At 42.7% G+C, this 26,635-nt stretch overlaps 1 protein-coding gene across 1 annotated transcript in view; it reads right to left on the bottom strand.

The window, feature by feature from the left end:
- Positions 1-386: 386 nt before the first annotated feature.
- LOC138764100 (laminin subunit beta-2-like) overlaps positions 387-26,635 on the bottom strand; it is a 105,959-nt gene continuing 79,710 nt past the window's right edge. Inside the window, exons 28-33 of the mRNA XM_069939475.1 lie at positions 18,179-18,323; positions 16,831-17,038; positions 16,262-16,403; positions 14,676-14,852; positions 7,210-7,369; positions 387-823 (exon numbers count right to left, since the gene is read on the bottom strand). Of these exons, the coding sequence (XP_069795576.1) occupies positions 687-823; positions 7,210-7,369; positions 14,676-14,852; positions 16,262-16,403; positions 16,831-17,038; positions 18,179-18,323 (969 nt within the window). The 3' untranslated portion in view covers positions 387-686. The remainder of the gene's footprint in view (positions 824-7,209; positions 7,370-14,675; positions 14,853-16,261; positions 16,404-16,830; positions 17,039-18,178; positions 18,324-26,635) is intronic.

Below are 26,635 nucleotides of genomic sequence, written 5' to 3'. Positions count from 1 at the left end.
TTCATTTAAAAAAAACCCGAGATAATGTATGTTAAGGCCAAATTGCTTGGGAAAAAAAATTCGTCCTGGATTTTAATCAAAGTAAGACAGCACAATTCTTCTGAGAGTACAATTTCCACTGTTAAAATAACAGCAGGTGCAAGGCTGGAGATAACAAACCCAAGTTCTTCGCTTCCCCCGTAATTAAATGATAGGTGAGATCATTGTGGTGAGTCGATTGACAACAGTGTCAGTAATTAAATGTTGTCATTTGATGTGACTGAACCTTTGAGGAACAATGCCATTTAAAACAAAAGATTTTCCATAAAATGCCACCTGTTTTTCTTTCACTCCCTACTCCTCTGTAACACCAGATTAAAAACTTGACAAAGATCTGGGTCATTGGGTTTGAGGAAAAAAAAACTGCCTTTAATAATCATTTCATGCTGCCTGTCACATCAAATGTCACTGAAGCCAGGCTTTATGGTCGCTTTTGCCCAATTTTTGTTTTCGGACTTTGGCAGGCCACGGGTCCATGGAGATCCCAGTAGCTTTTTTTTGGGTGGGTGGGGCAAGGTGAAGGGCAGAAGCACACAAGTGATGTGACATTGCTTTAAGTGTCGGATAAACATTGCATCTAAAGAGCTGGACACAGTGATGCTGCGCATTCCCTAAAGGCTTGGTGACACACATCTGGGTATTTTGATTTATTGGCAGGTGTTATAGATTTGAATCTGTTGGTTAATGGCTTTCAAAATGTCTTTCATCTTCTCCTCTAGACCATCCAGCTGCTGCGCCTTTCCCTCCAGAACGTGCTCATTCGCTTCATACTGAACCTCAAGATCTGTCGGGCAGAGAAAATTCATCTGGTTAGATTTGCAAGAACAATAAACTGTGATTGTAAATGCAGGAACAACGTTTCTTTAAGCCGCAGGAAAAGAGTTGAGGAGCAGTGATCGTTGTCATGCATTAGAGATTGAAGTGGGAATTCCAGAGGTTACAGTCACACAAGAATCAGGAATGCACCACATCAGAGCCCACGGGAGAGCAGATGTTTGGAATTCAGGCAGAGTCTACATTTTCAGGCCCGAGTTCTTCTTCAGGAATGACAAGACTGTGGAAAAAGGAGTGGGGAGGGGGAAGAGGTTCAGGAGATAAGGACGTTTGAAAACGTGTGAGCACAGGTGCATAAAAAGGCAAAAATAGTTAAGGCAAAAATAGATGCAGAGGGTGAAAGAGATTCTCCCTAACCTGCTGACAGTTTTAATTTTTTTCTAACAGCAGTGGTATTTTCAAAGTGGCTGATGAGAAAAGAAAGTAACAGACTGGTGGTGTAGTGAGCAGTAAGGAAGAATGTACAACAGGATCTAGATCGGGGGAGGGAAAGGTGGGCCAAGGAGTGGCAAATGGAATTTAATGACCGGTCTGAGCTGTGGAACTTTGGTTGGTCAAACCAGGGTTGGATTTATCGGGGCATTGGAAGTGATGGAAAAAAGAGAGAGTCCAAGGAATACAGGTTCATAGATCCTTGAAAGTAGTGATTCAGGTGGACAAGGTGGTGAAGGTGATTTGTATGCTGGGCTTCATGGCAAGGGTATGGACTACAAATGTTAGGACTTAATGATACAGTTGCATAGGGCGCCTGTGAGACCACACGGAATACCGTGTGCAGTTCTGGTAGGAATGAAACCCAAAAGTCTTTAGACGCAGTGATTGTAGTAAAAACAGAGATACTGGAGGAACTCAGCTGGTCTCACAGTGTCCATTGGAGGTAGAAATGTATTACTGATGTTCCAGGCCTGAGGAACCTTGTTGTTCACTCCCTGAGCAGATAACCTTGTTTACAGCTTGTGTCATGGTCATCACAGATTAACCCTGTCTGAGACATCATTCCCTGGAGATTTACGAGCTTCTCTCCATCCCAATTCTGAAGAAAGGGCTTCAATCGAAAACACAGACTTTTGTTTCCGCAGTAACTCGACAGCCTGACCTGCTGAGTATTTTCAGATTTTCTGTTTTTACTTTAGATTTCCAACATCTACATTTATTTTTGCCTAGTCAAATTAGCATGGCCACATCTACACTTTGCACCATCAAAATGTGTTGTTTCTGTGCCAATTCAAACTTTTGTTGGATAATGAATTGTTTAACTAGTATTCTGACAATACCAGAATTAGCAGGAAGAGACAGCCATCTGTTGGATGTAATCAGTTTAAACTTTTCTTCAAGCAAAAAATATATCTTTTGCTCAATGTACACTAATTGTAAACAAACCATTTCTCCTATGGACTTTTCAGACCCAACTATTTGGTGTCCTTGATGGAACCGAGAACTGGGAAGACTCTCAGAAGACCCTTTTACATTGCCCTTGAAAGACTGTAATTAACTGCCTTTCAACCGCTTTACTTGCCTGTGTGAAAATGCCAAAACTGGGATGGGTGGGGGGTCATTTTCATCCCGGTACTCACCCGTCAAGGTAGGTAGTATCAGAGCTGATGCGTTTCACACGGGATCCTGTGTAAAAGGCTTATCCGCCTTCCCGGGATGCCGACGCTGTAATGCTGCAGGTCCCACCTCCTTTTACACCAGGATACTGGGTTCCTATGTAAAAGGTCGCACTGAATCGGCTTTTCAGTGTGAACGTGCCAACCTGACCCGACTTTAAACAAAGGCCAATTTAGTGGGATCTCTGTGGAAAAGGGGTAAGGGTCTCCGCCTCATATTTCAAAAGACCGCTGCAATCAGTCATTGGGTTAAAATGGCAGCTGTTTGAGACTGGTGGAGAATAAAGAGGGCAGGATGAAGTGAAGCCTCACTGAGGCTCAACAGATGTGTGCAGGAACAGCTGTGGCTGGTACACAAGCCAGGGAGCATATTAGTCTTAACAGTGTTTGAAGAAAAAGATCCATTTTAACAGAAGTGATTTACATCTTTCCGGTTTTATGCTTCTATTGTTGCAGCTGGACTGATTATGTTCAAAGTTATACACCAATAATCCAGGATCCTCGGCCCTTTTGTGTGGGACTTTCTGCATTACTGGATGTTATTTGAATTATTTCATTTTGCAGAGTATCTGTGAATTATAGAACCGTACAGCTTGGAAACAGGCCCTTTGGCCCACCTCAGCAATATCTATCTACACTAATCCCATCTACCCGCATTAGGCCCCTATCCCTTTTCTACCCACTTGTATTGCTATTTTCCTGAGGTCCATCCCATTTATCTCTTGGTGCCTGCCACATTGACCACCGCCAGTGGGCTGATATCGCCTCAAACCGTGCATCTTGGCGCCTCACAGTTTGGCGGGCAGCAACCTCCTTTGAAGAAGACCGCAGAGCCTACCTCACTGACAAAAGGCAAAGGAGGAAAAACCCAACACCCAACCCCAACCAACCAATTTTCCCCTGCAACCGCTGCAATCGTGTCTGCCTGTCCCGCATCGGACTTGTCAGCCACAAACGAGCCTGCAGCTGACGTGGACTTTTTACCCCCTCCATAAATCTTCGTCCGCGAAGCCAAGCCAAAGAAAGATCCCATTTTCTGTAATTATAGAGTGCTTGTGATCATCCTGACCACCAGAGGGAGTCAGAGACTAATTATTGCAACTCAGTTAGATTCAAGATAGATGCCCCCAAATAGTTGTGAATGAATTTTATAGCTAATATAGTTGTTTTAAAAGAACCCCAAGTGTCTTTATTACAAAGAAAATAATCATCACATGGTACCAGGAGTAGAAGAAACACCAGGTGTGTACATCAGTCAACACCAGCAGAGAAATGGAAAGTGCAAAGGCTCCTGATGTTGTAAATTGGTTTGGAAATGTCAACCACAAGTGGAGGTTGTTCAAACAAAGATTAATGCTGTACCTGCCAGCCATTAGACTCGATAGCAAACCTGAAAGATTCCACTGCTACTTTCTGTGGTGGGGATCAAGCACTAGAGGTTTTCAATACATTTGTTTTTGCTGAGGCAAAGACCAGGTCAAGTTCAACAAAATGTTTGATAAACAATGTTCACCAAAGAAAAAATGAAACATTTGAGAGGTACATGCTTTGCTCACGCACACGGCTGCAGGGATGGAGCTTTGACACTTTTTTTTAATGGACGAAATTAAAAGCAAGGACATGCAATTTTGGACCACTGCAAGATTCAATGTTCAGTGATCAAATTGTGTTTGGGATTATTGATAGGAAAGTGAGAGAGAGATTGCTGTGAGAGACAGAGCTTACCTTAGCTGGAGCTGTGAAGATATGCCATGCCAGTGAATTAGCTCTGCAGCATGCGAAAAAGTTCAGTGAGAGTGCAAAAGCCAGTGAAAATGAAGGCATAGTCGTAGCCACAGTGTCGGGATACACATAACAAACAAAAGAAAATGAGATATAGGAAACAACATAAAAATGGAGAGCCATTCAATTGTAAACGATAATATGGCCTCAACATGGATCAAAAAATGCCCAGTCTATGGAAACGTCTGTAACAAGTGCAAAGGGCAGAATCATTACACAAAGCAGTGTTTTTCCAAAGAGAAACAAAGCAGAAGTGAAAGTGTGCACTCTACACAGTATAGAAGAAATTGCCCTCAGTGATAAACTCTGTGGGCATGGTAGTGCAGGAAGATTATAAACCAACAGACACTGAACAGCCAAGGATGAACAGCATTGAGCAGGATAAGTGGACTGTGTCATGGCATACAAATGGAATATTCCCTTCAAGCTGGACAAGCAGCAAAGGTCAATTTGATCTGAGAGAGTGACATTAGGGTAATGAAAATAAAGCCATATATCCATGCAAATCTTGTTCAGTCAAAGCTTACAATGGACAGAACATCAACAGATGCATGTAAACTCAAGGTAAAAGTTAAAGATAAAGAGTACTGTGTCAGGTTAATAGTAGTCCCAGATGGGCATGAGTCACTGCTTGGTGACAAAGCATGTGAAAACTAAAGCCTAGTCAAAAGGCTGTACGCACCAGGGAAACCTACTGTGTAAGTTGATGCATTTTCAGGGCAGCGACATAGAGTGAAGCACACAATGAGAGTTCCACAGAGACAGATGTGAATCTCTGCATAAACCAGATCACTGAATCACTTCCCATATCTGACAAGAAATCCAAGCAGATCACAGCTGAAACAGAAAAGGACACAGTTCTACAAAAGGTCCTCTGGAATCTGATTGAAGGATGACCCAGAGATGAATGTCAGCCATACTACAACGTCAGAGCTGAGTATTGTCAATGGGCTTCTACTTGGTCAGAGCAGAACTGTCATTTCTCAATCACTGTGACAAGAAATGCTGAAAAGGGTGCATTACAGGCACCCTGGAATTGAAAAATGCAGGAGGAGGGCCAGACCAGCAGTTTATTGGCCAGGAGTAAATGATGACATTGACAGAATGGTTTCAAACTGTAAGACTTGTTTGAAACATAATGCAAAGGAGACAAGGGAACCCATGAAATAAATGACGTACTAGCAGAACGATGGTAGAAAGTTGGGACTGATCTGTTCCGCATGGATGGAAAGAATTACTTTCTGGCTACTGATTATCTATCGAACTATCTGGAGATTATGCTGCTTCCTTGCATGTCTGCTGCTTGTGTGATCCAATATATGAAATTGATCTTTGCAAGACATGGAATTCCTCAAATTATCTACAGTGACAATGGACCAAGCTACAGTTCAAGAGAATTCCAGAACTTTGCAGAAGAATATGATTTCCAACATGTAACTTTAAGTTCTCTGCATCTACAGTCAAATGGTAAAGCAGAGAAAGGAGTTCACAGTTAAACAGTTGCTCAGGAAAGCACTAGACAGTGGCTCAGATCTCTATCTAGATCTAGTGAGTTACAGAGCTTCACCATTTGTCACCCACTGAGATTCTGATGGGATGTAGGCTATGTACCACACTTCCCTACTCTGCAGACCCAAACAAGAACAGAAATGCCAAAGATGTCAAAGGGAAACAAAAACATCTGCAATGGAGACAAAAAGCAAACTATGACAAGTCAGCGAGAAGCTGAGGGCCACTGGTACAACAGGACACAGGGAGACTCAGAGATTCCAATACCTGGGATAAAAAGGCCACTGTTCTGGAGGAATAAAATCCAAGATCCTACATGGTCAGTACGGAGGATAGTCAAATACTGAGGAGGAATTGAAAGAGCCTGCTGAAAACACAAGAGACACTGCAGGAACAGACAAATGCAGAAGATCCAGCCTGCACAACAACAGAGGAAACACCACCAGTGCTGGACAGTTGTGGACCAGCAGAGCCGACACAAGCACCTATATTAAGAAGATCCACACAAGCAGCTGACAGACTGAATCTCTAAAATAAAGGAACTGCACACTTAAAAAAAAATTGTGCTGCTGATGTTTGTTGAAGTCTAAATTGAAAAGAATACTGTATTAGTGTGACATGCTGGTAGATTAAACATCTCAAGGAAAGGGGATGTAATGATAGAGTGCTAACAATCCTTCTGACCACTAGAGGGAGATGGAGACTAGTTGTTGCAGCTCGGTTAGATTCAAGATGGATGCCTCCACACAGTCATGAATGAGTTCTATAGTTAATAAAAGTATAGTTGTTTAAAAAAAAAACCAAGTTACGATCACATTTACTATCCAAACCCTCCTGGAATTTGACTGCATGTTTTCTGGAGTTTGCGGGGAGCAGCAGATCATGGCTCTGGTCACATATCTGCCCCGTCCTGGTAACATACAGTCAACCTCCAAGCTTTGAAAATAGCTGAGGGGAGGGTATGTGATCATTTCTCTATGGGAGCTTGCTGCGTAATAGCCACTCCATCATATTCAGTGCAGGACAACAGTAATCCCACTTTATGAGCACTTCATTGGCCATTCGACATTTTGAGCAGTTGTGAGCATGAAGGTTGCCACATCAGTTGAAGTATTCCTTTGGTTAGATTAACATTGCCAAAAGACTGTGAGAGGGGGTGGGGTCTTCACCGCGAGAGAGCGGTACAGTCTGTGCTGCGAGAGTGTGCGAGGGCTTGTACTGTTTGCAGGGAAACCCAGCAAGTCAGTTTGAGTGACAGAGCTGTACAACCCTCTGTCAATGCTAACTCTGATGTCTGGTTCTTGGTGAAATCCCAGCAGCAGTCAGTTCTTCATGGAATCATTCTCCTGTAAATTATATTTACATGAGAAATATCACATAAAATTGGCAACTCTGGGTGTGGACGTGCCACTTCAACCACATGCTCTTATCTCACCATTCAGCCTCTCCAGTTTGTCTTGTGCATCCCTCAGGAGCTCCTTGGCTTCATCCCGAAGATACTCTGCCTTATGTTTGGCGTTGAAGACTGTCCCACTCTTCCTGTCAATCACATCATGCACGATTTTATACTGGTCTGTGAGTGGACCATCCAATATCTGGAAGCAAAAACATTTGGTGGTTATGGCATGATGTGAAATTGAAGGGCGGGGGAAGTCAACATTGATCAAATCTCTTCCAAAATCATCCACCCCTGTCTCAACTGTGGTGTGGCCGCTCCAATCTGGGTAGATACATGGTGAGGGAACTGGGCTTCTGTGCATCAGCTGTGATAGATGAAGTGAGTCAACAATCTTCCACCTGTCTAATAGAACATTCTTCTGCTATCTGCTAATAAGATTTTTCTTTTTAAAAAGGGAAAAATTAGGACCGTCTATGACCCTACCTCAGTCTATTAATGTGGGGAATCTAACTCAACGAGGGAATATGTGTAAATTTATTTCTTGAATGTATTACATATTCCAAAGTGAGGGCCCAAAGCCAGGCTTACACAAGTCGAGGAAGAGATAGGAGTTGGACTGGGCGCAACAATCAATGAAGATTGGGGACAGGACCTGTGTCTGGACAGCGTGACTGGGGTCATCAATGCCAGATATAGGTTGGTGCTGTATAATTTCTTGCACCAGTTGTACCTCACACCACAAAAATTACACAAATCAAAGCCAAAATTTCAGAAATGTGCTTTAGGTGTGGTGTGGAGATTGGAACTTTTGTCCACTCCACCTGGCGCTGTAGAAGGGTGAAGAACTGGGGAACATTTTGAAAAATTACAAAGCTAGATTTTCCACAGGATCCGGAGTTGTACCTTCTGGGAGACATTGGGGATGCAAGTTTTAGAATGAACAAATATCAAATTCCATTCATGAAGGTCGCCTTGGCTGTGGCCAGGAAGTGTATAGCAGTTTCATGGAAGTCCAACTCCCAACTAAATACCACACGACGGAATGGGGAAATGCAGAGTTGCATTCCCCTGGAAAAAATCATGTACAATCTAAGGGGAAAGCAGGACACATTAGTTAAGGTGTGGCAACCAAATCTGTAACACATGGGCATGTAGATTGACTCGCTCCCCCTCCTCGTGAAATATGGATATTATAAAAACCTGTCCCAGTGGGGAATGGAGTGGAGTTAAGAAAATGGAACTGGGCGCAGGCGATGGGCACGTTTTATTTTTCGCCCTTTTTTAGTTTGGCTTTTAGTTTTAGTTTTAAAAAAAAAAATTCTAACTTGTGTTATTTGGTTAATTAGGTTGTTCCTTATTTTAAGGTATTTGGTTGGGGGTCTGAACCCCACGTATTTGTATTATGTATAATCAGTCTGGCTATGTGTTTGGGGGCAAGGGAGGGGAACAAAACAGTCTCTGTACACCCAATGAACGTTGAAAAAGATTGTATTGATTGCTAGAATTACTTTAAGTCTGTAAAAAATTAAAATATTCATAAGAAAAAACAATCTTCCACACATCCTTCCCCATTCATGCCAGCTTTGGATATTGATTGGCCAACTATGTGATTACACAATTGACACTGAATCAAAATCATCCTGAGCCTTCCACCCATGAGGAACACATCTATTTCTGCAGATCATACAAGAAGGACAGGTAGGGAGGAGGAAAGGGAGAATGAGCAGAGGCAAATCAAACACAATGTTGGATAGTGTATGGTCATGCATTTTGGCAGAAGGAATAAAAGAGCAGACTATTATTTGGATGGCGAGAAAATGCCAAATTTGGAGGTGCAATGGGGCTTGGGTCCTTGGGCAGGATACCCTAATCCTTCCAGGTTGAGCTGATGATGAAGAAGCTGAATGAAATGTTGACATCCATATCTAGAGGAACAGGATACAAGGGCACGGATGTGATGTTGAGGCCTTAGAAGGCACTGCTGAGATTTTCCCTTAAAAATGGATGAGCTGGAATTGGAAAGGGTTCGGAGAAGATTCACAAGAATGATTCTGGAATGATGGGATTAGCATATGTGGAATGTTTGACAGCTCTTGGACTGTGGTCCTCGGAGTTCAGAAGAATAAAGCATTTTGAATGTGAAAGGCCTTGACAGAGTAGATGTGGCAAAGTTGTATCCCACAGTAGAGGAGTCAAGGGTCAGAGGGGTCAACTTCCAGATGCCCATTTATAACAGATGCAGAGGAATTTCTTTAGCAGAGGGTGGTAAACCTCTGGAATTTGTTACCATAGGCAGCTGTGGAGGCCAGGTTGTTGGGTGGATTTAAGGCAGAGATTCATAGCTATCTGTTTCGTCAGGGTATCAAATGTTATGGGGAGAAGGCAGTGGTGTGGGGCTGAGTGGGAGAATGGATCTGCTCATGATGGAATGGTCAAATGGCTTTGATGGGCTGAATGGCCTGCTTCTGCTCCAGTGATCTCTCTCAAGGATGATGCAACATTTTATCATTGGTATCATCTTGGTAGGCACGAGAGACAGGAACCTGTGGCAACACAGGCTCAACTGGAGGAACTCAGTGTATAGAAGAGCATCAGTGGCAGAAAACAAACAATTCAATGTGGTTCATCAGGACAGAACAGAGCGAGATCACTGCCCATTGCATTCAATGCAGCAACATCGAACATTACAGCACAGTTCAGGCCCTTAAGCCCACAATGCTGTGCTGATCTATATAAATCTACTCAACAATCGAACCCTTCCCTCCCTCACACCCATAACTCTATTTTTCTTGCATCCACCTGCCAGTGTAAGAGTCTTTTAAATGTCCCTATTGTACCAGCCTCCACCCCTGGCAATACATTCCTTGCATTCACGACTCTCTGAATAAAAAAAAACTTGCCCCTGATATCTCCCCTCACCTTAAACAGATGCCCTCTGGTGTTTGCTGCTCTCACTCTGGGGAAAGAAGTGTTGACTGTCCACCCAATGCATCTCAATCTTGTAGATCTTTATTACATCACCTCTCTTCCTTCGCTCCAAAGAAAAAAGCCTGAGCTCTGCTAACCTTGCCTCATTAAGCCTGTTCTCCAATCCAGGCAACATCCTGGTCAATCTCCTCTGCATCCTCTCCATAGCTTACACGTCCTTCCTGTAATGAGGTGACCAGAACTGAATGCAATACTCCAAGTGTGTTGGAACAGGGTTTCATAGATCTGCAACATCACCTCACAGCTCTTGAACTCAGTCCCCTGATGAATGAAGGCCTACCTACCACAATAAACCTTTGTAACTACCAGATCAATATGCACAGCAACCTTGAGAAATCTATGGATTTGGACCACTGGGTCCCTCTGATCTTCCACACTGTTAAGAATCCTATCAATAACCATGTTCAAGTTTGAGCTCCCAGTATGCATCACTTCCCACTTATCTCGATTGAACTCCATCCGCCACTTCACCACCCAACTCTGCATCCTGTCCAAATCCTGTTGTAACCCACGACAATCTCCTACACTCTCCACAACCCCTCCAACCTTTGTGGTCATCTGCAAACTGATGAAACCATCCTTCCATTGCTTTGTCCAGGTCAGTTATAAAAAGCAGAGTACTGGACCCAGAACAGATCCCTCTGGAATTCTACTTGTCACTAACCTCCAAGCAGAATAACATCCATCCACTACTACTCTCTGCTTTCTGCAGGCAAGTTAATTCTGAATCCACACAATCAAGGTTCCATGGATCCCATGCCTCATGGCTTTCTGATTGAGTCTACCATGGGAGACCCTATCAATGCCATGCTAAAATCCACATACACTACATGTACAGCCCTATCTTCATCAATTTTTTTTGTCACTTTCTAAAATTCTCAATTAATCTCATGAAACCATCCTGGTTATCCCTGAAACGATTATGCTTCTCTAAATGTTTGTACATTCTGCCCCTAAGAATTGTCTCCAATAGTTTGCCCACACTGACACAAGACTCACTGGTCTTTAATTCCCAGGATTCTCCCTGTTATTTTTTAAACAAACCAAGGGACCACATTTGCCATTCTCCAATCCTCCAGTTCCTCCCGTGGCCAGGGAGGATGCAAATTTCATTGCCAACTCAGGTTCCCTCGCTTCCTGTAGTAACCTGGAGTACATCTTATCTGGTTCTGTGGCCATCAATCCAAATGTATTCAAGAAGATCCAGCACTTCCCCTTTCTTATCCTCGACATGCTGCAGCACACAACATTGTTCTAAACTGATCTCACATTGGCCAAGGTCCCTCTCGCTGATGAACACTCAAACAAATGATTAATTCAGGACCTCCCCTACATCCTCTGCCTCCAGGGACACTACTTCCTTTATCCTCAAGTGTCCTTATCTTCACTCTGGTCATCATTCTGTTCTTCATGTATGCAATAGAAGGCTTTAATCCTATTTGCCAAGGCCTTCTTGTGCCCCTTCTAACTTACCCAAGACCTTTAAGTTTCTTCCTGGCTACCACACAATTCTTATGAGCCCTTCATAACTTTTGCTTCATAAACATTATTTGTGCTTCCTTCTTCCTCTTAACTACCTCACCTCTTTTGTTGACCAGTTCCTTTATCTTGCCATCTTTTCCCCGTCTCCTTGGGACAAATCTATAAAGAACTTCAGGCAAGCGATGCCTAAATATCCTCCACATTATTTCTGTTATTTTTCCCTGATAACATCTGGTCCCAGTTTACCCTGCCAGTTCCTGCCTCATCCCATAAACTCTTTCCCATTTTGTCTACTTTTATCCTTCTCCATAACTATGCTAAAGGTCAGGGAGTTGTGGTCATTTTCAATGAAATGCTCACCCAATGAGGTCAATCAGCTGATTCATAATCCAGTACTAAATTCAGTGTGGCCTCTCCTCTTGTTGGCTGTTCCACACAAGTCAGGAATCCTTCTTGACAAACTCTGCCTCATCTATCCCTCTTGCAGCAAGGAGATGCCTGTAATTTTTGCACCATTCCAAAATCTGCCTACTAATCTATTCCTCAGTGTTCCGAGGGCTATTTGGGGGCCAACAGACTACTCCCAATACAGTGAATGCTCCCTTCCTGTTTCTGACTTCTACCAACAATGACTCAGAAGACTCTCCCTCTACAGCGACCTCCCTTTCTGCAGCTGTGATACTAGATTTCAGGTTTATGGTCAGGGTACATACATGGCATCAGACACAACCCTGAGATTCTTTTTCCTGCAAATGTGGCAGAATTACCACTTATTGGTAGTGCAAAAAAAACAAAACTGTACACAGCATAAATAGATAAAGGACTTTAAACAGATAACAAATGTAAACAAACTGACTGTGCAATAGAGGGAGAGCAAAGAAAATCAATAATGCGCACAAGTAAGAGTCCTTAAATGAGTCCCTGATTGAGTTTGTCGTTGAGGAGTCTGATGGTGGAGGGGTAGCAGCTGTTCCTGAACCTGGTGGCATGAGTCTTGTGGCACCTATACCTCTTTCCTGACGGCAGCAGCGAGAACAGAGCATGTGCTGTGTGGTGAGCATTTGATGATTGCTGCTGCTCTCCGTTGGCAGTGTTCCCTGTAGATGTACTCACTAGTGAGGAGGGTTTTGCTTGTAGTGTCCTGGGCTGTGTCCATTACCTTTTGGAGGGCTTTACGCTCAGGAGTATTGGTATCCCCATACCAGAGTGTGATGCAGCCGGTCAGCACACTTTCCACACCTCTGTAGAAATTTGCCAGGATCTCTGGTGTCATACCAAACCTCTGCAAATTCCTGAGGAAGTAGAGGCGCTGATGAGCTTTCTTCAATGCCATTAATATGTTGGGTCCAGGGAAGATCCTCTGAGATAATGACTCCCAAGGACTTAAATTTTACTCACCTTCTCCACCTCTGATCCCCCAATGATCACTGGATTGTACACCTCTGGCTTTCCTTTTCTGATGTTAACTATCAGCTCCTTAGTTTTGGTGACATTGAGTGTGAGGTTGTTGTTGGTGCACCATTCAGCCAAGTTTTCAATCTCGACCCATATGCTTACTCATCCCTCTTCCTTTATACAACCCACTACTGTGGTATCGTCGGCAAATTTGTAGATGGTGTTACTGTCGTACCGAGCTACAATCGGAGGTGTAAAGTGAGTAGAGCAGAGGGCTAAGAACACAGCCCTGTGGTGCTCCGGTACTGATGGAGATTGTGGAGATGTTCTTACCAACCTTCACCAATTGTGGTGTGGAGGTGAGGAAAGCCATGATCCAAGTCCCTGACTAGTAATGCTATTTCCACCCCACCCCCAATCTTTTACCTCTTACTCCTTTTGAAACTAACGTTAAAATCCCGATGTCTGCATCAGCCAATCCCGTCCTTGCATCAACCAAGCCTCTGTAATGATGACAACATCATAATTCCACGTACTCCCCATTGAGAATGGGAAGCATGGGACATGACCCTATAGGGCTGAGACCACAGCAATGGACAAGCAAGGGGCTCAGTGGCTGAAGGATCCAAATAGGCTGTGGGTGACTTACAGTTGGGGCACCTGCATGGGCTGCTGGACAGTGACTCATGGGAATCAGGTATCGGAGTTGGGATTCAAGATGGTGCTGAAGGCAAGAGGAGCTCCCAAAAGGTTTTGAGCACTGAAGGCCTCCTGATCATGTTGGAGGTTTGGAGCTGGAGCTCGGGTTGTCGATGAATCGAACAGGAGTCTGAGTGGATGCAGAGGCTGCAGGAATTGCTGGAGGTGAATCCACGGACACTCAGTAACTTTGGAGTGACTCTCTTTTGCTTTTCTTTCTCCTATTGTTAGGGGCACCAGGCTCATGGTGATTCTTTGTTTGCCTTAAGGCAGACGCAAGTTAAGGTACACTGTGTATGTTACATTTTGAATGTATTATTACATGACAATAAAAAGAACCTTGAACCTGAACCATGCTCCAAGTTCATCTCCCTTATTCCTACTACGTCTTGTATTGAAATAGACACATTTCAAACCCTCCAAATGACTACATCTATACTTCCTCCCCATCTCACTGCACATTGCATTAATCTTTCCACCATCTGCTTTATTCTCTGCCCTTTAATTCTGGTTCCCATCCCTCTATCAAGCTAGTTTAAACCCTCCCAACTGCTCAAGCAAACCTCTCTGCCAGGATATTGGTCCCCTTCCAGTTCATGTGTAACCTATCCTTATTGTACAGATCGAATCTTCCCCAGAAGAGATACATACCAATGATCCAGAAACTCTGACCCTACATCGATTATACAGCCACGCATTCATCAGCCACGTCATCCTACTCCTGCCCTCACTGGTGTGTGACACAGGTAGCAATCCTGAGAGTACTACCCTGAAGTCCCGTCTTTCAGCTTCCTGCCCTACTCCCAAGTTCTCTCTTCAGGACCTCACCCCTTTTCCTACCCATGTCGCTGATAACAATATGTACCATAAAATATGTATCAATTGGTCAGATCCTTCCTGTTAGACTGCAGGGTCGAGAGGGTGCCCTCTGTTCCTACCTGCTTGGCCTCATTGGCCTTATCCCGTGCCGTTGCAGCTATTTCTTCTGCTCGGGATGCCACCAAGGTGTTGTTGGCTCGTTTCATTTTGAGCGCATCGATTCTGCTGTCTAGCTGTGTCAGCCGGTCCATCGCCTTCATCAGTTCCATCTCCACACTCGCTGTTTCACTGCGTATCTGAATGGGAGAGAGAGAAAAACCCACTCACGGTCAGTGAGAAACCAGCTACACAAGGGACCATATCTCAGTAAACAATAGGGAGAGTATACTGGTGAGGAAGTAAACTCACAGCTAAGTGGGTATAGATAAGAACCCATCAATAATGCAGATGACATCAAGGTTGGAGGTGTTTTGGGTAGTGTAGAAAGTTGTTCAACAGGATTTGAACTGGATGCAGAGTTGGGCAGATAAGCGGCAGATGGAGTTCAATCCAGTTAAGTGTGTAGTGATGCATTTTGGACAGTCAACTTGAAGGTGGTAAATAGCAGGCTTCCTAACAGTGTGGAAGAATAGAGGGATCTTGGAGTCCAAATCTAATAGATCTCTCAGTTTGCTGCACAGGTTGCTGGGGGAGTTAAGAAGGCTTTATGAATGCTGGCCTTTAGGAGTCAGAAGATTGAGTTCAAGAGTCGAGAGGTAATGTTACAGCTCTCTAAAACTGGTTAGACCACTCTTGGGATTATTATGTCCAGTTCTGGTCACCTCATTACCAGTATGACGTGGAAGCTATGGAAATGGTTCAGAGGAGATTTACCAGGACGTTGCCTGGATTGGAGAACTTGATTTATGAGGCAAGGTTAGCAGAGCTGGGACTTTTTTCTTGGGAGTAAAGGATGAGAGGAGACATAGAGGTTTACAAGATTAAGAGAGGTGTGGATAGGATGGACAGCCAGCACCTTTTTCCTGGGGCGAGAGTAGCAAACCCTAGAGGACATCTCTACAAGGTGAGGGGAGGAAGGTTTAAGGAGACATCAGGGGTCATTTTTTAAAAAAAAAAGATATGGTGGTGGGCTCCTGGAATGCATGATGGAGTCTGCTAAAATAGAAGCATGTTTTAAAGTAGGTTTATACAGGTCAGCATACATTGTATCGTAAGGAAGCAGATTTCAACGGTTCCCAAAGTTCGGCACTTTTCCCACCAAGTGCTCCTACGTTGCGTTTCGATTAAAGCACTCAAAGGCAAGATCTTGGACAGAGCAGACAAATCGAAACCCAGACGACACAAGTTTAAGGTGAGAGAAGATACCTGAGGGGCATACACCAGACGGTGCTGGGTGTATGGAGTACGCAGCCAGAGGAAGGGGTAGAAGTGAGGATAATTGTTACATTCAAAAGACATTTGGACAGATGCACGGACAGAAAAGGTTTAGATAGATGTGGGCCAAAATGAAGAGAAAACTTAGACATTGGCATAGATGACAAGATGGGTCAAAAGGCCTGTGTCCTTGCTATAGAACTCTGCAGTCTATTTTTTGGCTGACCTTGTTAGAGATCGAGAATGAATTTTTGGGGAATGAAACTACAGACAGCTTCCTCCTGGCTTTCTCAGACGCCCGAGCAAAGAATGCCTCAGCTGCTCTCCTTACCCCATTCAGTGTCTGGTCGCTCTCCTCGATGTCTCCCTTTGCTTGCCTGATGGCACTTTGTGCTGCGTTCTGGGCACGGCCTGCCTCCTCCAAAGCTTCTTTCACCACCTCGGCTGTGTCCTTCACGGTTTCTGCACGGCTCCTTCACAGGAGAACAACAACAAACAGCACACTTCATCTTCCTGGCAGATAAACCGTGCTCATTCAGTGGCTGACCAGAGCATTGGGTAGGGCTGCCCAGGGCAGACACCACGTGTTGCGTGCCTTGGTATGTGGGGGAGGTCTGATCTCACTACAGACACATCTTCTGCTGCTCTCCTCCCATCCAAAGTTTTGCACACTGAAACATGACCTATAATGTCATGCTTCAGAGGCATTTCGATGGACATGAACATGTAGAGATGGAGTGATACAGACTATGTATAAGCAAGTGAATTAGATTAGATTGGCATCTAGTCAGCATGGACATCAATGGGCCAAAGACCCGGTTCCTCTACAATGTCATTAAAGAGACAGGAGGCTTCACTGATAGTGGTGAACATGCTGGGAGTATCCCATCCAGTACTTACCGTGCTCTCCTCGCGTCCTCAAGGAGTTGCTCTGCCCTCCTCACATCATCAGCGGTCTGGTCCAAGATGTCGTCCACATTAGACAAGCTATTGACCTTATCTTTGATCTCCTCCGCAAGATAGCGGATCTGCTGAGGGGAAGCAGGGATCGAGATCTGCAGGACTTGACTGGCCACCTTCTCAATGCTGTCAGGATCTGCACCCTCCTCTGTGGGGAGACACAGCATCGGCATGTTATTACAGAGGATCCGGCAGGATCTGCACCCTCCTCTGTGGGGAGGCACAGCATTGGCATGTTATTTCCAAATTCAGAAACAATTCACCCAGAGCGTGAGGACTGCACAGTGAATGGTTGGGAATGGTAAGGATCAGGAGCTCGCGTTGCTGATGAATCAAACAGGTGTGTGTGTTCTGCAGAAGCACTAGAGGTGAATCCACAGACACTCAGTGATTCTGAAGGGATTCTCTTTCTTACTTACTGTAATGGGCGCCGGGCAACTCTATTGACGACTCTGTCTGCCTTACATTAGGTGACCATAAAAGGAACAGATACCTGGGGTACAGGTACATGTTCCCTGAAAGTGGACAGGGTGGGGAACGAAGATATTTGGCACACTGGTCTACATTGGATGGGACCTCCTGGTTTAACTGTACAAGGCATTCATGAGACCACACGGAGTATTGTGTGTACTTCTGGTCTCCAGCTATAGGGAGAACGTCATTAGGTGGATAGAGATATACCAGGACGTTGTTTGGTTGGGAAGGCTCTAGTTTATAGAGAGATGTTGGACAGGCTGAGTCTTTATTCTTAGAGTTTAGGAGTGATGCTATAAAAGTTCATAAAAATCAAGAGGGGCATCAATAAAGAGAATGCTCATAGTCTGTTTCCCAGGACGAACGATTCTAAGCCTAGAGGGCAGAGGTTTAAGGCGAGATGTTTTGGAGGGACCAGAGGGACATTTTCACCCAGAGGGTGGTCTGTATGTGGAATGCGCTGCCGGAGGAAGCTGTGGAAGTGGGTTTAGTTACAGCATTCAGGAGTCATTTGGATAGATTTATGGATAGGAAGGGTTTAGCAATTTATGGGCCAAAAGCAGGCCACATGGGACCAGCTCAGAATGCCAGGTTGGTCAGTATGGACAGGTTGGGCCAAAGGGCCTGTTCTACATGCTGTGTGACTGAGTCAGCTACTGGTTACCAGGACCACTGGCCTCAGTGACTGGCGTTCCACCAGCTGGCCCTGTCGGGACTGCAATGAGGCTCCCTACATAACAAGTTGAGGCGTAGTTCCCCTTCACATCTGGAAAACACCAGCTTATGCCCCTGACCGTGCCCACATTTTCCTTACGCATGAGGAACTCTCGGATCTGCCTGATGAGATCACGCAGCTCTTTGTTGGAACGGTTGATCCGATCCTTGGCATCTTTGGCTTTGTCTAGAGTCCCCTGAGCTCTCCTCTTTGCTTCATTTGCTTTCACCTTAGCCAGAGCAACCTGCAGGCACAAACCAAAGAACGCTACAGATGAGGAGACAGTGTGCCCACCCTCACATCAATGACCCCTCCTTCATGGAGCTACCCAGCACAGAATACTGGCATGTCAGCCCACCAGTTCCTGCTGATTCATCATGTGTCACTCTCCCCATATTCTCATCAACCACCCCACATTCTACTCCACTTTTCCACACACAGGGGGCAACTTACAGTACCCAATTAACCCACCGATCTCCCACATATTTGGGATGTGAGAGAACTCCACACAGACAGCGCTGGAATTGGGATTGAACCCAGGTATTGGGGAAGATGAAGGAAGGCTGACTCCCCAACAAAGTTAGCACCACGCATGACTGGCAGCTGAATGTTCCAGGCACGATGGAACAGTGGGGATGAAAGGGGGAGGAGTGGCTTTGCTCAATAGGAAAAATATGGCAGCTGCGCTCAGGCAGGACAGACCAGAGGGCTTGTCAACTGAGGCTATATGGGTGGAGCGGGAAAGGTATAATCACACTCATGGGGTTGTATTATAGACTGCCCATAGTCAATGAGAATTGGAGGAGCAAATCTGTAGAGAGATAGCAGACAGCTGCAGGAAACACAAGGTTGTGATAGTAGGAGATTTTAACTTTCCACATATTGATGGGACTCCCATACTGTAAAAGGACTGGATGGCTTGGAGTTCGTCAAATGTGTTCAGGAAAGTTTTCTAAATCAATATATAGAGATACCAACTAGAGAGAGTGCAATACTGGATCTCCTATTAGAGAACAAGACAGGACAGGTGTCAGAAGTATGTATAGGGGAACATTTTGGGTCCAGTGATCATAATGCCATTAGTTTCAAGTTAATAGATCTGGGCCTCAGGGTGAGATTCTACATTGGAGAGGGGCCAATTTTGAGGAAATGAGAAAGGATCTAGAATGTGTGGATTGGGATAAGTTGCTTTTGGGCAAGGATATGTGAGGTAAGTGGAGGACCTTCAAAGATGAAATTTTGAGAGTACAGAGTCTGTATGTTCCTGTCAGGATTAAAGGCAATGTTTGAGGGATATTGGGGATCTGGTTCGGAAAACGAGAGAGGTGCATAACAGGTATAGGCAACGTGGAGCAAATGAGGTACTTGAGGAATTTTAAAAATGCAAGGAAAACCTCAAGAAAGAAATCAGGAAGGCTAAAAGACACAAGGTTGCTTTGGCAGACAATGTGAAGTAAAATCCTAAGGGTTTCTACAGGTAGATTAAGAGCAAAAGGATAACAAGGAACAAAATTGGTCCCCTTGAAGATGAGAGTGGTCAGCTTTGTATGAAGCCAGAAGAGATGGGAGAGATCTTAAATGTTTCCCCCCCACCCGCCCCCCCATCAGTACTTACTCAGGAAAAAGGCACAGAGTTGTGGGAAGTAAGGAAAACAAGCAGTGAGGTCATGGAATCAATACAGATTGAAGAGGAGGAAGGGCTTGCTGTCTTAAAGAAACAAGTCTCCCCAGAGACTGACAAGATATTCCCTCAGACTTTGAGAGAGGGTACTGGAAAATGCAGGGACTCTGGCAGAAATATTTAAAATGTCCCTAGCCACGGGTGAGGTGCCGGAGGATTGATGGGTAGCTCATGTTGTTCTATTTTTTTTAAAAAAAGGTTCCAGAAGTAAGCCTGGAAATTATAGGCCAGTGAGCCTGACGTCAGTAGTAGGTAAATTATTGGAAGGTGTTCTGAGAGATAGGATTATACAAGTATTTGGATAACTAGGGACTGATTAGGGATAGTCAGTATGGCTTTGTGTATGGTAGGTCACGTTTAACCAATCTTAGAGTTTGTTACCAGGAGGTATAGAGGACGTTACTGGGAAAGTTAAATTTAACATTTATAATTTTAGGGTAAAAGGCCATTTCAGCTCCCGAGCCCATGCCACCCCAACTACACTGAATTAACCTACAACCCCCATAATTCTTGAACAGTGGGAGGAAACCAGAGCCCCTGTAGAAAACCCATGCAGACACAGGAAGAATGTACAAACTCCCTCAGACAGCGTGGGATTCGAATCCCGGTCTCGATCGCTGGCACTGAAAAAGTTGCACTTACCGCTACACCCTGCCAAAAGGGCACCACAAACACCACCAGGCTAACAAAGGAAAGGCTGTGGACTTTATATTGTGTCTACATGGACCTTAGTAAGGCCTTTGACAAGGTCCCACATGGGAGGTTGGTCAGGAAGGTTCAGACGCTCAATATTCTCGGAGAAGTAATCAATGATCTGGATGATAATGTGGGAAATTGGATCAGCATTTGCTGATGACACTAAGGTTGAAGGCGTTGGAGACGGTGAGGAAGGCTTTCAAAGCTTGCAGAGGGATCTGGACCAACTGGAAAAATGGGCCTGAAAATGGCAGATGGAATTTAATAAGTGTAAGGCCTTGAATTTTGAAGGACTAACCAAGAAAGGACGTACTTGGTGAATGGTAGTGCATTGAGGAGTGCAGTAGAATAGAGGGCTCTGGGTATACAGATAAATAATTCCCTGAAAGTGGCATCACAGGGAGGCGAGTCATGTGATGGAGTAGTGGCTGGTCGGGGAACTCCAGCCCTTTCCGGAAAAGTTTTAAAAAAAACAGAGAAAAAACAAAGGCACAAACACAAAAACTAAAATAAAGTGAAAATGAAGGTGTGGAGAAGATGGCAGCGAAGAAAGAAAAGTCAAAAGCAACGGGAAGAAGAGAAGAAGAAAGGACGTCGGAAGAAGAAGGTGAAGGCCTTACCTGTACGAGGAGGCCCGCCGTGGAGAGAGAAGCCCGCTCCCTGAGGTCAGTCGAAGCCCCGAACTCGGGACTACAAAAATGGCTCACGGAGCCAAACAAAAATGCGCGATGCACAAGACAAAGAGAACACTGACGGGAGGGGGGACCAGATGAGGAGTTGATCTCCACAGCTGAAACTGACAACTACAACACAACAGCAAGAGGAAAACAATAACGAGAGCAAGAAAGAAGAGAGTAAAAATAAGAAATCAAAGAAACAACAGATGACCAACCCAGAGGAAGAAGACACTTCTAATAAAAATAAGAAGACCAAAAATACCCAACAAAATAAAACAAACAACCCAACAAGAAAACCAGAAGAGACAGAGGTAAAGGACACAGATCCCGGAGGGACTCAGAAGAAGAGGATAGCACAGAGAGATGGAAGAAGAAGGGAAGGGCAAGTACATGGATATATATTTTTTAAAAAAATATATGGAATCAATAAAAGAATGGCAATCACAAGAATTCAGTGAAATAAAAAGTACAGAAGAAAAAATGAATATATTAGAGATGATCATGTCAGATATAGGAAAAAGAGTGGACAAGGTGGAAGAACGAGAAACAGCCATAGAAATGGAAGTAGAGGACTTAAAAAAGAAATTAGAAGAATCTAATAAAAAAGTTAAAGAGACATAAGAGCTGTTAGCTCAGAAGATAGATATAATGGAAAATTATAATAGAAGAAACAATATAAAGATAGTGGGCCTTAAGGAAGATGAAGAAGGCAAGAACATAAGAGAATTTATAAAAGAATGGATCCCCAGGGTCCTAGAAAGACCAGAATTACAAGAAGAAATGGAAATAGAAAGGGCACATAGAACATTAGCCCCTAAACCACAACCACAACAAAAACCAAGATCCATTCTAGCAAAATTCCTGAGATATACAACAAGAGAAAATATATTGGAGAAAGCAATGAGGAAAATAAGAGAAGACAAAAAAACCACTGGAATACAAAGGTCAAAATTTTTTTTTCTATCCAGATATAAGTTTTGAACTCCTGAAGAAGAGGAAGGAGTTTAATAGAGCAAAAACGATCCTATGGAAAAAAGGATATACATTTATGCTAAAGTACCCAGCGGTACTTAAAATAGTTATTCCAGGGCAGCAAAACAGACTATTCTTGGATCCGGAGGAAGCACGAAAATTTGCAGAACAACTACAAAACAGACAGAGAGATGAAGACATGTAATGAGAACAAAAATGACCACAAACTATATGTATGTGTTTATATGGGTATATATATATATATATTTTTTTTTTGTTTCTTTGGCTTGGCTTCGCGGACGAAGATTTATGGAGGGGGTAAAAAGTCCACGTCAGCTGCAGGCTCGTTTGTGGCTGACAAGTCCGATGCGGGACAGGCAGACACGGTTGCAGCGGTTGCAGGGAAAATTGGTGGGTTGGGGTTGGGTGTTGGGTTTTTCCTCCTTTGCCTTTTGTCAGTGAGGTGGGCTCTGCGGTCTTCTTCAAAGGAGGTTGCTGCCCGCCAAACTGTGAGGCGCCAAGATGCACGGTTTGAGGCGTTATCAGCCCACTGGCGGTGGTCAATGTGGCAGGCACCAAGAGATTTCTTTAGGCAGTCCTTGTACCTTTTCTTTGGAGCAACTCTGTCACGGTGGCCAGTGGAGAGCTCGCCATATAACATGATCTTGGGAAGGCGATGGTCCTCCATTCTGGAGACGCGACCCATCCAGCGCAGCTGGATCTTCAGCAGCGTGGACTCGATGCTGTCGACCTCTGCCATCTCGAGTACTTCGACGTTAGGGATGAAAGCGCTCCAATGGATGTTGAGGATGGAGCGGAGACAACGCTGGTGGAAGCGTTCTAGGAGCCGTAGGTGGTGCCGGTAGAGGACCCAAGATTCGGAGCCGAACAGGAGTGTGGGTATGACAACAGCTCTGTATACACTTATCTTTGTGAGGTTTTTCAGTTGGTTGTTTTTCCAGACTCTTTTGTGTAGTCTTCCAAAGGCGCTATTTGCCTTGGCGAGTCTGTTGTCTATCATATATATATATATATATATATATATATATATATATATGTATGTATATATGTGTGTATATGTGTGTATGTATATTTAAAAAAAATAGTGTATAGATAAGAACTAAGAAGGGAAAGTAAGGGAAGAAAGGAAGTAAGGAGGGAATTAAGAGAGTGACCTTTGTTATATATGAAGATTAAAATCTTTTCTGGGGCGGCTGGGTGGGGAAGAATTACGGTCACTGCGAAATCAGTTGACGCTTGCGAGTGATTTCGCAAATCCAAATGGAGAGGGGAGGGGATATGTGGTTGCCCGACAAGGGACAAAGGGCAACTCAGGAAGGGTAGGGGATAGTGGGGTTAAAGGAATTTTAGATAGGAGAATAATGGAAATATTTTATGTTTTAGAAATGTTGTCTTATAATGTGTTCAAAAAAAAAAGCAGAAATAGATAAGAAGGAAAGGTGATGATGAGAAAACGGAAAGGAAAGATAAACAAAGTATGAAATGGCTATGTTGAACTATATGACTTTAAATATTAATGGAATACATAACCAAATCAAAAGGAAGAAACTGTTAAATTTACTGAAAAAAGAAAAAATTGATATAACATTCATACAAGAGACACATTTAACTGAAGTGGAACACAAGAAATTAAAGAGAGATTGGATAGGACATGTAACAGCAGCATCATATAATTCAAAAGCTAGAGGAGTAGCTATATTAATCAGTAAAAATGTACCAATCAAAATAGAAGAGGAAATAATAGATCCAGCAGGAAGATATGTAATAATAAAATGTCAGATATATTCAGAGTTTTGGAATTTACTCAATGTATATTCACCTAATGAAGAAGATCAAAAATTTATGCAAGATATCTTTTTGAAGATAGCAGACACGCAAGGGAACATACTAATAGGAGGGGATTTTAATCTTAATTTGGATTCAAACATGGATAAAACTGGAAAAAAAATTAATAGAAAGAACAAAGTAACCAAATTTATAATTAAATCAATGCAAGAAATGCAATTTTTGGATATATGGAGGAAACAACACCCAAAGGAAAAGGAATATTCATATTATTCAGGCAGACATAAAACATACTCAAGAATAGACCTATTCCTGTTATCAGCTCGCATGCAAGAGATAGTTAGGAAAACGGAATATAAAGCTAGACTATTATCGGACCATTCACCCCTGTTATTGACAATAGAGTTAGAGGACAGCCCACCAAGAATGTATAGATGGAGACTAAACTCCATGCTACTTAAAAGGCAGGATTTTAGAGAATTCATTGAACGACAAATTAAAATGTACTTTGAAATAAATACGGAATCAGTGAAAGATAAGTTTATACTATGGGACGCAATGAAAGCGTTCATCAGAGGGCAAATAATAAGTTATGTAACTAAGATGAAGAAGGACTACAACCAGGAAACAGAACAGTTGGAAAGGGAAATAGCAAATATAGAAAAAGAATTAGCAATGAAGGAAGACACAACTAAAAGAAGAGAAATGGCAGATAAAAAAATAAAATATGAAACACTACAAACATAAGGTGGAGAAGAACATAATGAAGACAAACCAGAAATATTATGAACTAGGAGAAAAAATGCACAAAATTCTAGCGTGGCAGCTTAAGACAGAACAAACTAAGAGAATGGTATTGGCATTAAGGAAAAAAGACAAGCAAATCACATATAATCCAACGGAGATTAATGAAAACTTCAGAGAATTCTACGAACAACTATATCAAACTGAAAACAAAGGGAAAGAAGATAAAATAGATGAATTTGAACTAAAATTGTACTACCAAAATTACAAACAGAGGAACAAAATAAATTAACAAAACCATTTGAAATAGAAGAAATACAGGAGATAATAAAAAAAACTACCGAACAATAAAACACCAGGAGAGGATGGATTCCCAATAGAATTCTATAAAACATTTAAAGATTTATTAATTCCTCCCCTTCTGGAAGTAATCAACCAGAATGATAAAACCCAAAGCTTATCAGAGTCATGTAAAACAGCAATAATTACAGTAATACCAAAGGCAGGGAAAGATCCACTTACACCAGCGTCATATAGACCAATATCTTTACTTAACATAGATTATAAGATAATAGCTAAACTATTAGCAAACAGATTAGCCGACTATGTACCAAAAATAGTAAATCTAGACCAAACTGGATTTATTAAAAAAAGACGAACAACAGACAATATCTGTAAATTTATTAACTTAATTCATGCAGTAGAAGGAAATAAAACTCCAACAGTAGCTTTGTTTTAGACGCAGAGAAGGCCTTTGACAGAGTAGAATGGAATTATTTATTCAAAGTACTTCAAAAATTCAGCTTACCAGAGAAATATATTAATTGGATTAAAGCATTATATAAGGGGCCATTGGCGAAAGTGACAGTAAATGGATATATATCAAAACAATTTAACTTAAGCAGATCAACAAGGCAGGGATGCCCACTATCTCCTTTATTGTTCGCATTAGCCATAGAACCACTAGCAGAACTGATAAGAACAGAAAATAAAATAAAAGGGATAAAAATAAAAGATAAGGAATATAAAATCAGTCTATTTGCAGATGACGTTATAATATACTTAGCAGAACCAGAAATATCAATAAAAGAATTACATCGGAAATTGAAGGAATATGGAGAAGTGTCGGGGTACAAGATTATCGCAAATAAAAGTGAAGCAATGCCAATGAATAATGCGGATTTCTCAAAATTTAAGAAAGAATCACCATTCAGATGGCAAACGCAAGCAATGCGATATCTAGGTATACAAATAAATAAAAACCTCGACCATCTATATAAACTCAATTATTATCCACTAATGAAAAAAATTACAAGACGACTTAGAGCATTGGAAAGATTTACCACTACCACTGATAGGAAGGATAAACTGTATTAAAATGAACATTTTCCCAAGGATACAATACCTATTTCAGACATTACCAATACGCTTAACAGAGAAATTTTTCAAGGATTTAAAGAAAATAATAAGGAAATTTTTATGGAAAGGGGGGAAACCGAGGATAGCGCTAGATAAATTAACAGAATGGTATAAACAAGGAGGCTTACAACTACCAAACTTTAAAAATTATTATCGAGCCACACAATTAAGATACCTATCAGATTTTTATCAAGCAAGGGAAAAGCCAGATTGGACTAGATTAGAACTAGATAAAATAGAGGAGAAGATACCTGAACATATATTATATAAATGGGATGAAAAATTGGTACAACGTAGGAATTCTCCGGTATTGCATCATCTGCTCAACATTTGGAAGAAGATTCATGTAGAAAGGAATAAAACAAATTACCAACTACCAAAACTAATACTGATGCAAAATCAGCTAATCCCTTTTACAATAGATAACCTTTCCTTTAGAGAATGGGAGAAAAAAGGGATCAAAAGAATAGAAAATTGTTTTTCGGGAAATAAACTATTATCCTTTGAGCAATTGAAGGATAAATATAAAATAACTTACGATACAATGTTGGCACACTACCA

The sequence above is a fragment of the Narcine bancroftii genome, chromosome 5 (assembly GCF_036971445.1).
Source record: "Narcine bancroftii isolate sNarBan1 chromosome 5, sNarBan1.hap1, whole genome shotgun sequence".
Lineage (NCBI taxonomy): Eukaryota > Metazoa > Chordata > Chondrichthyes > Torpediniformes > Narcinidae > Narcine > Narcine bancroftii.
The sequence above is the reverse complement of the archived record's forward strand: the minus strand, read 5'-3'. Positions and strand labels throughout refer to the sequence as shown.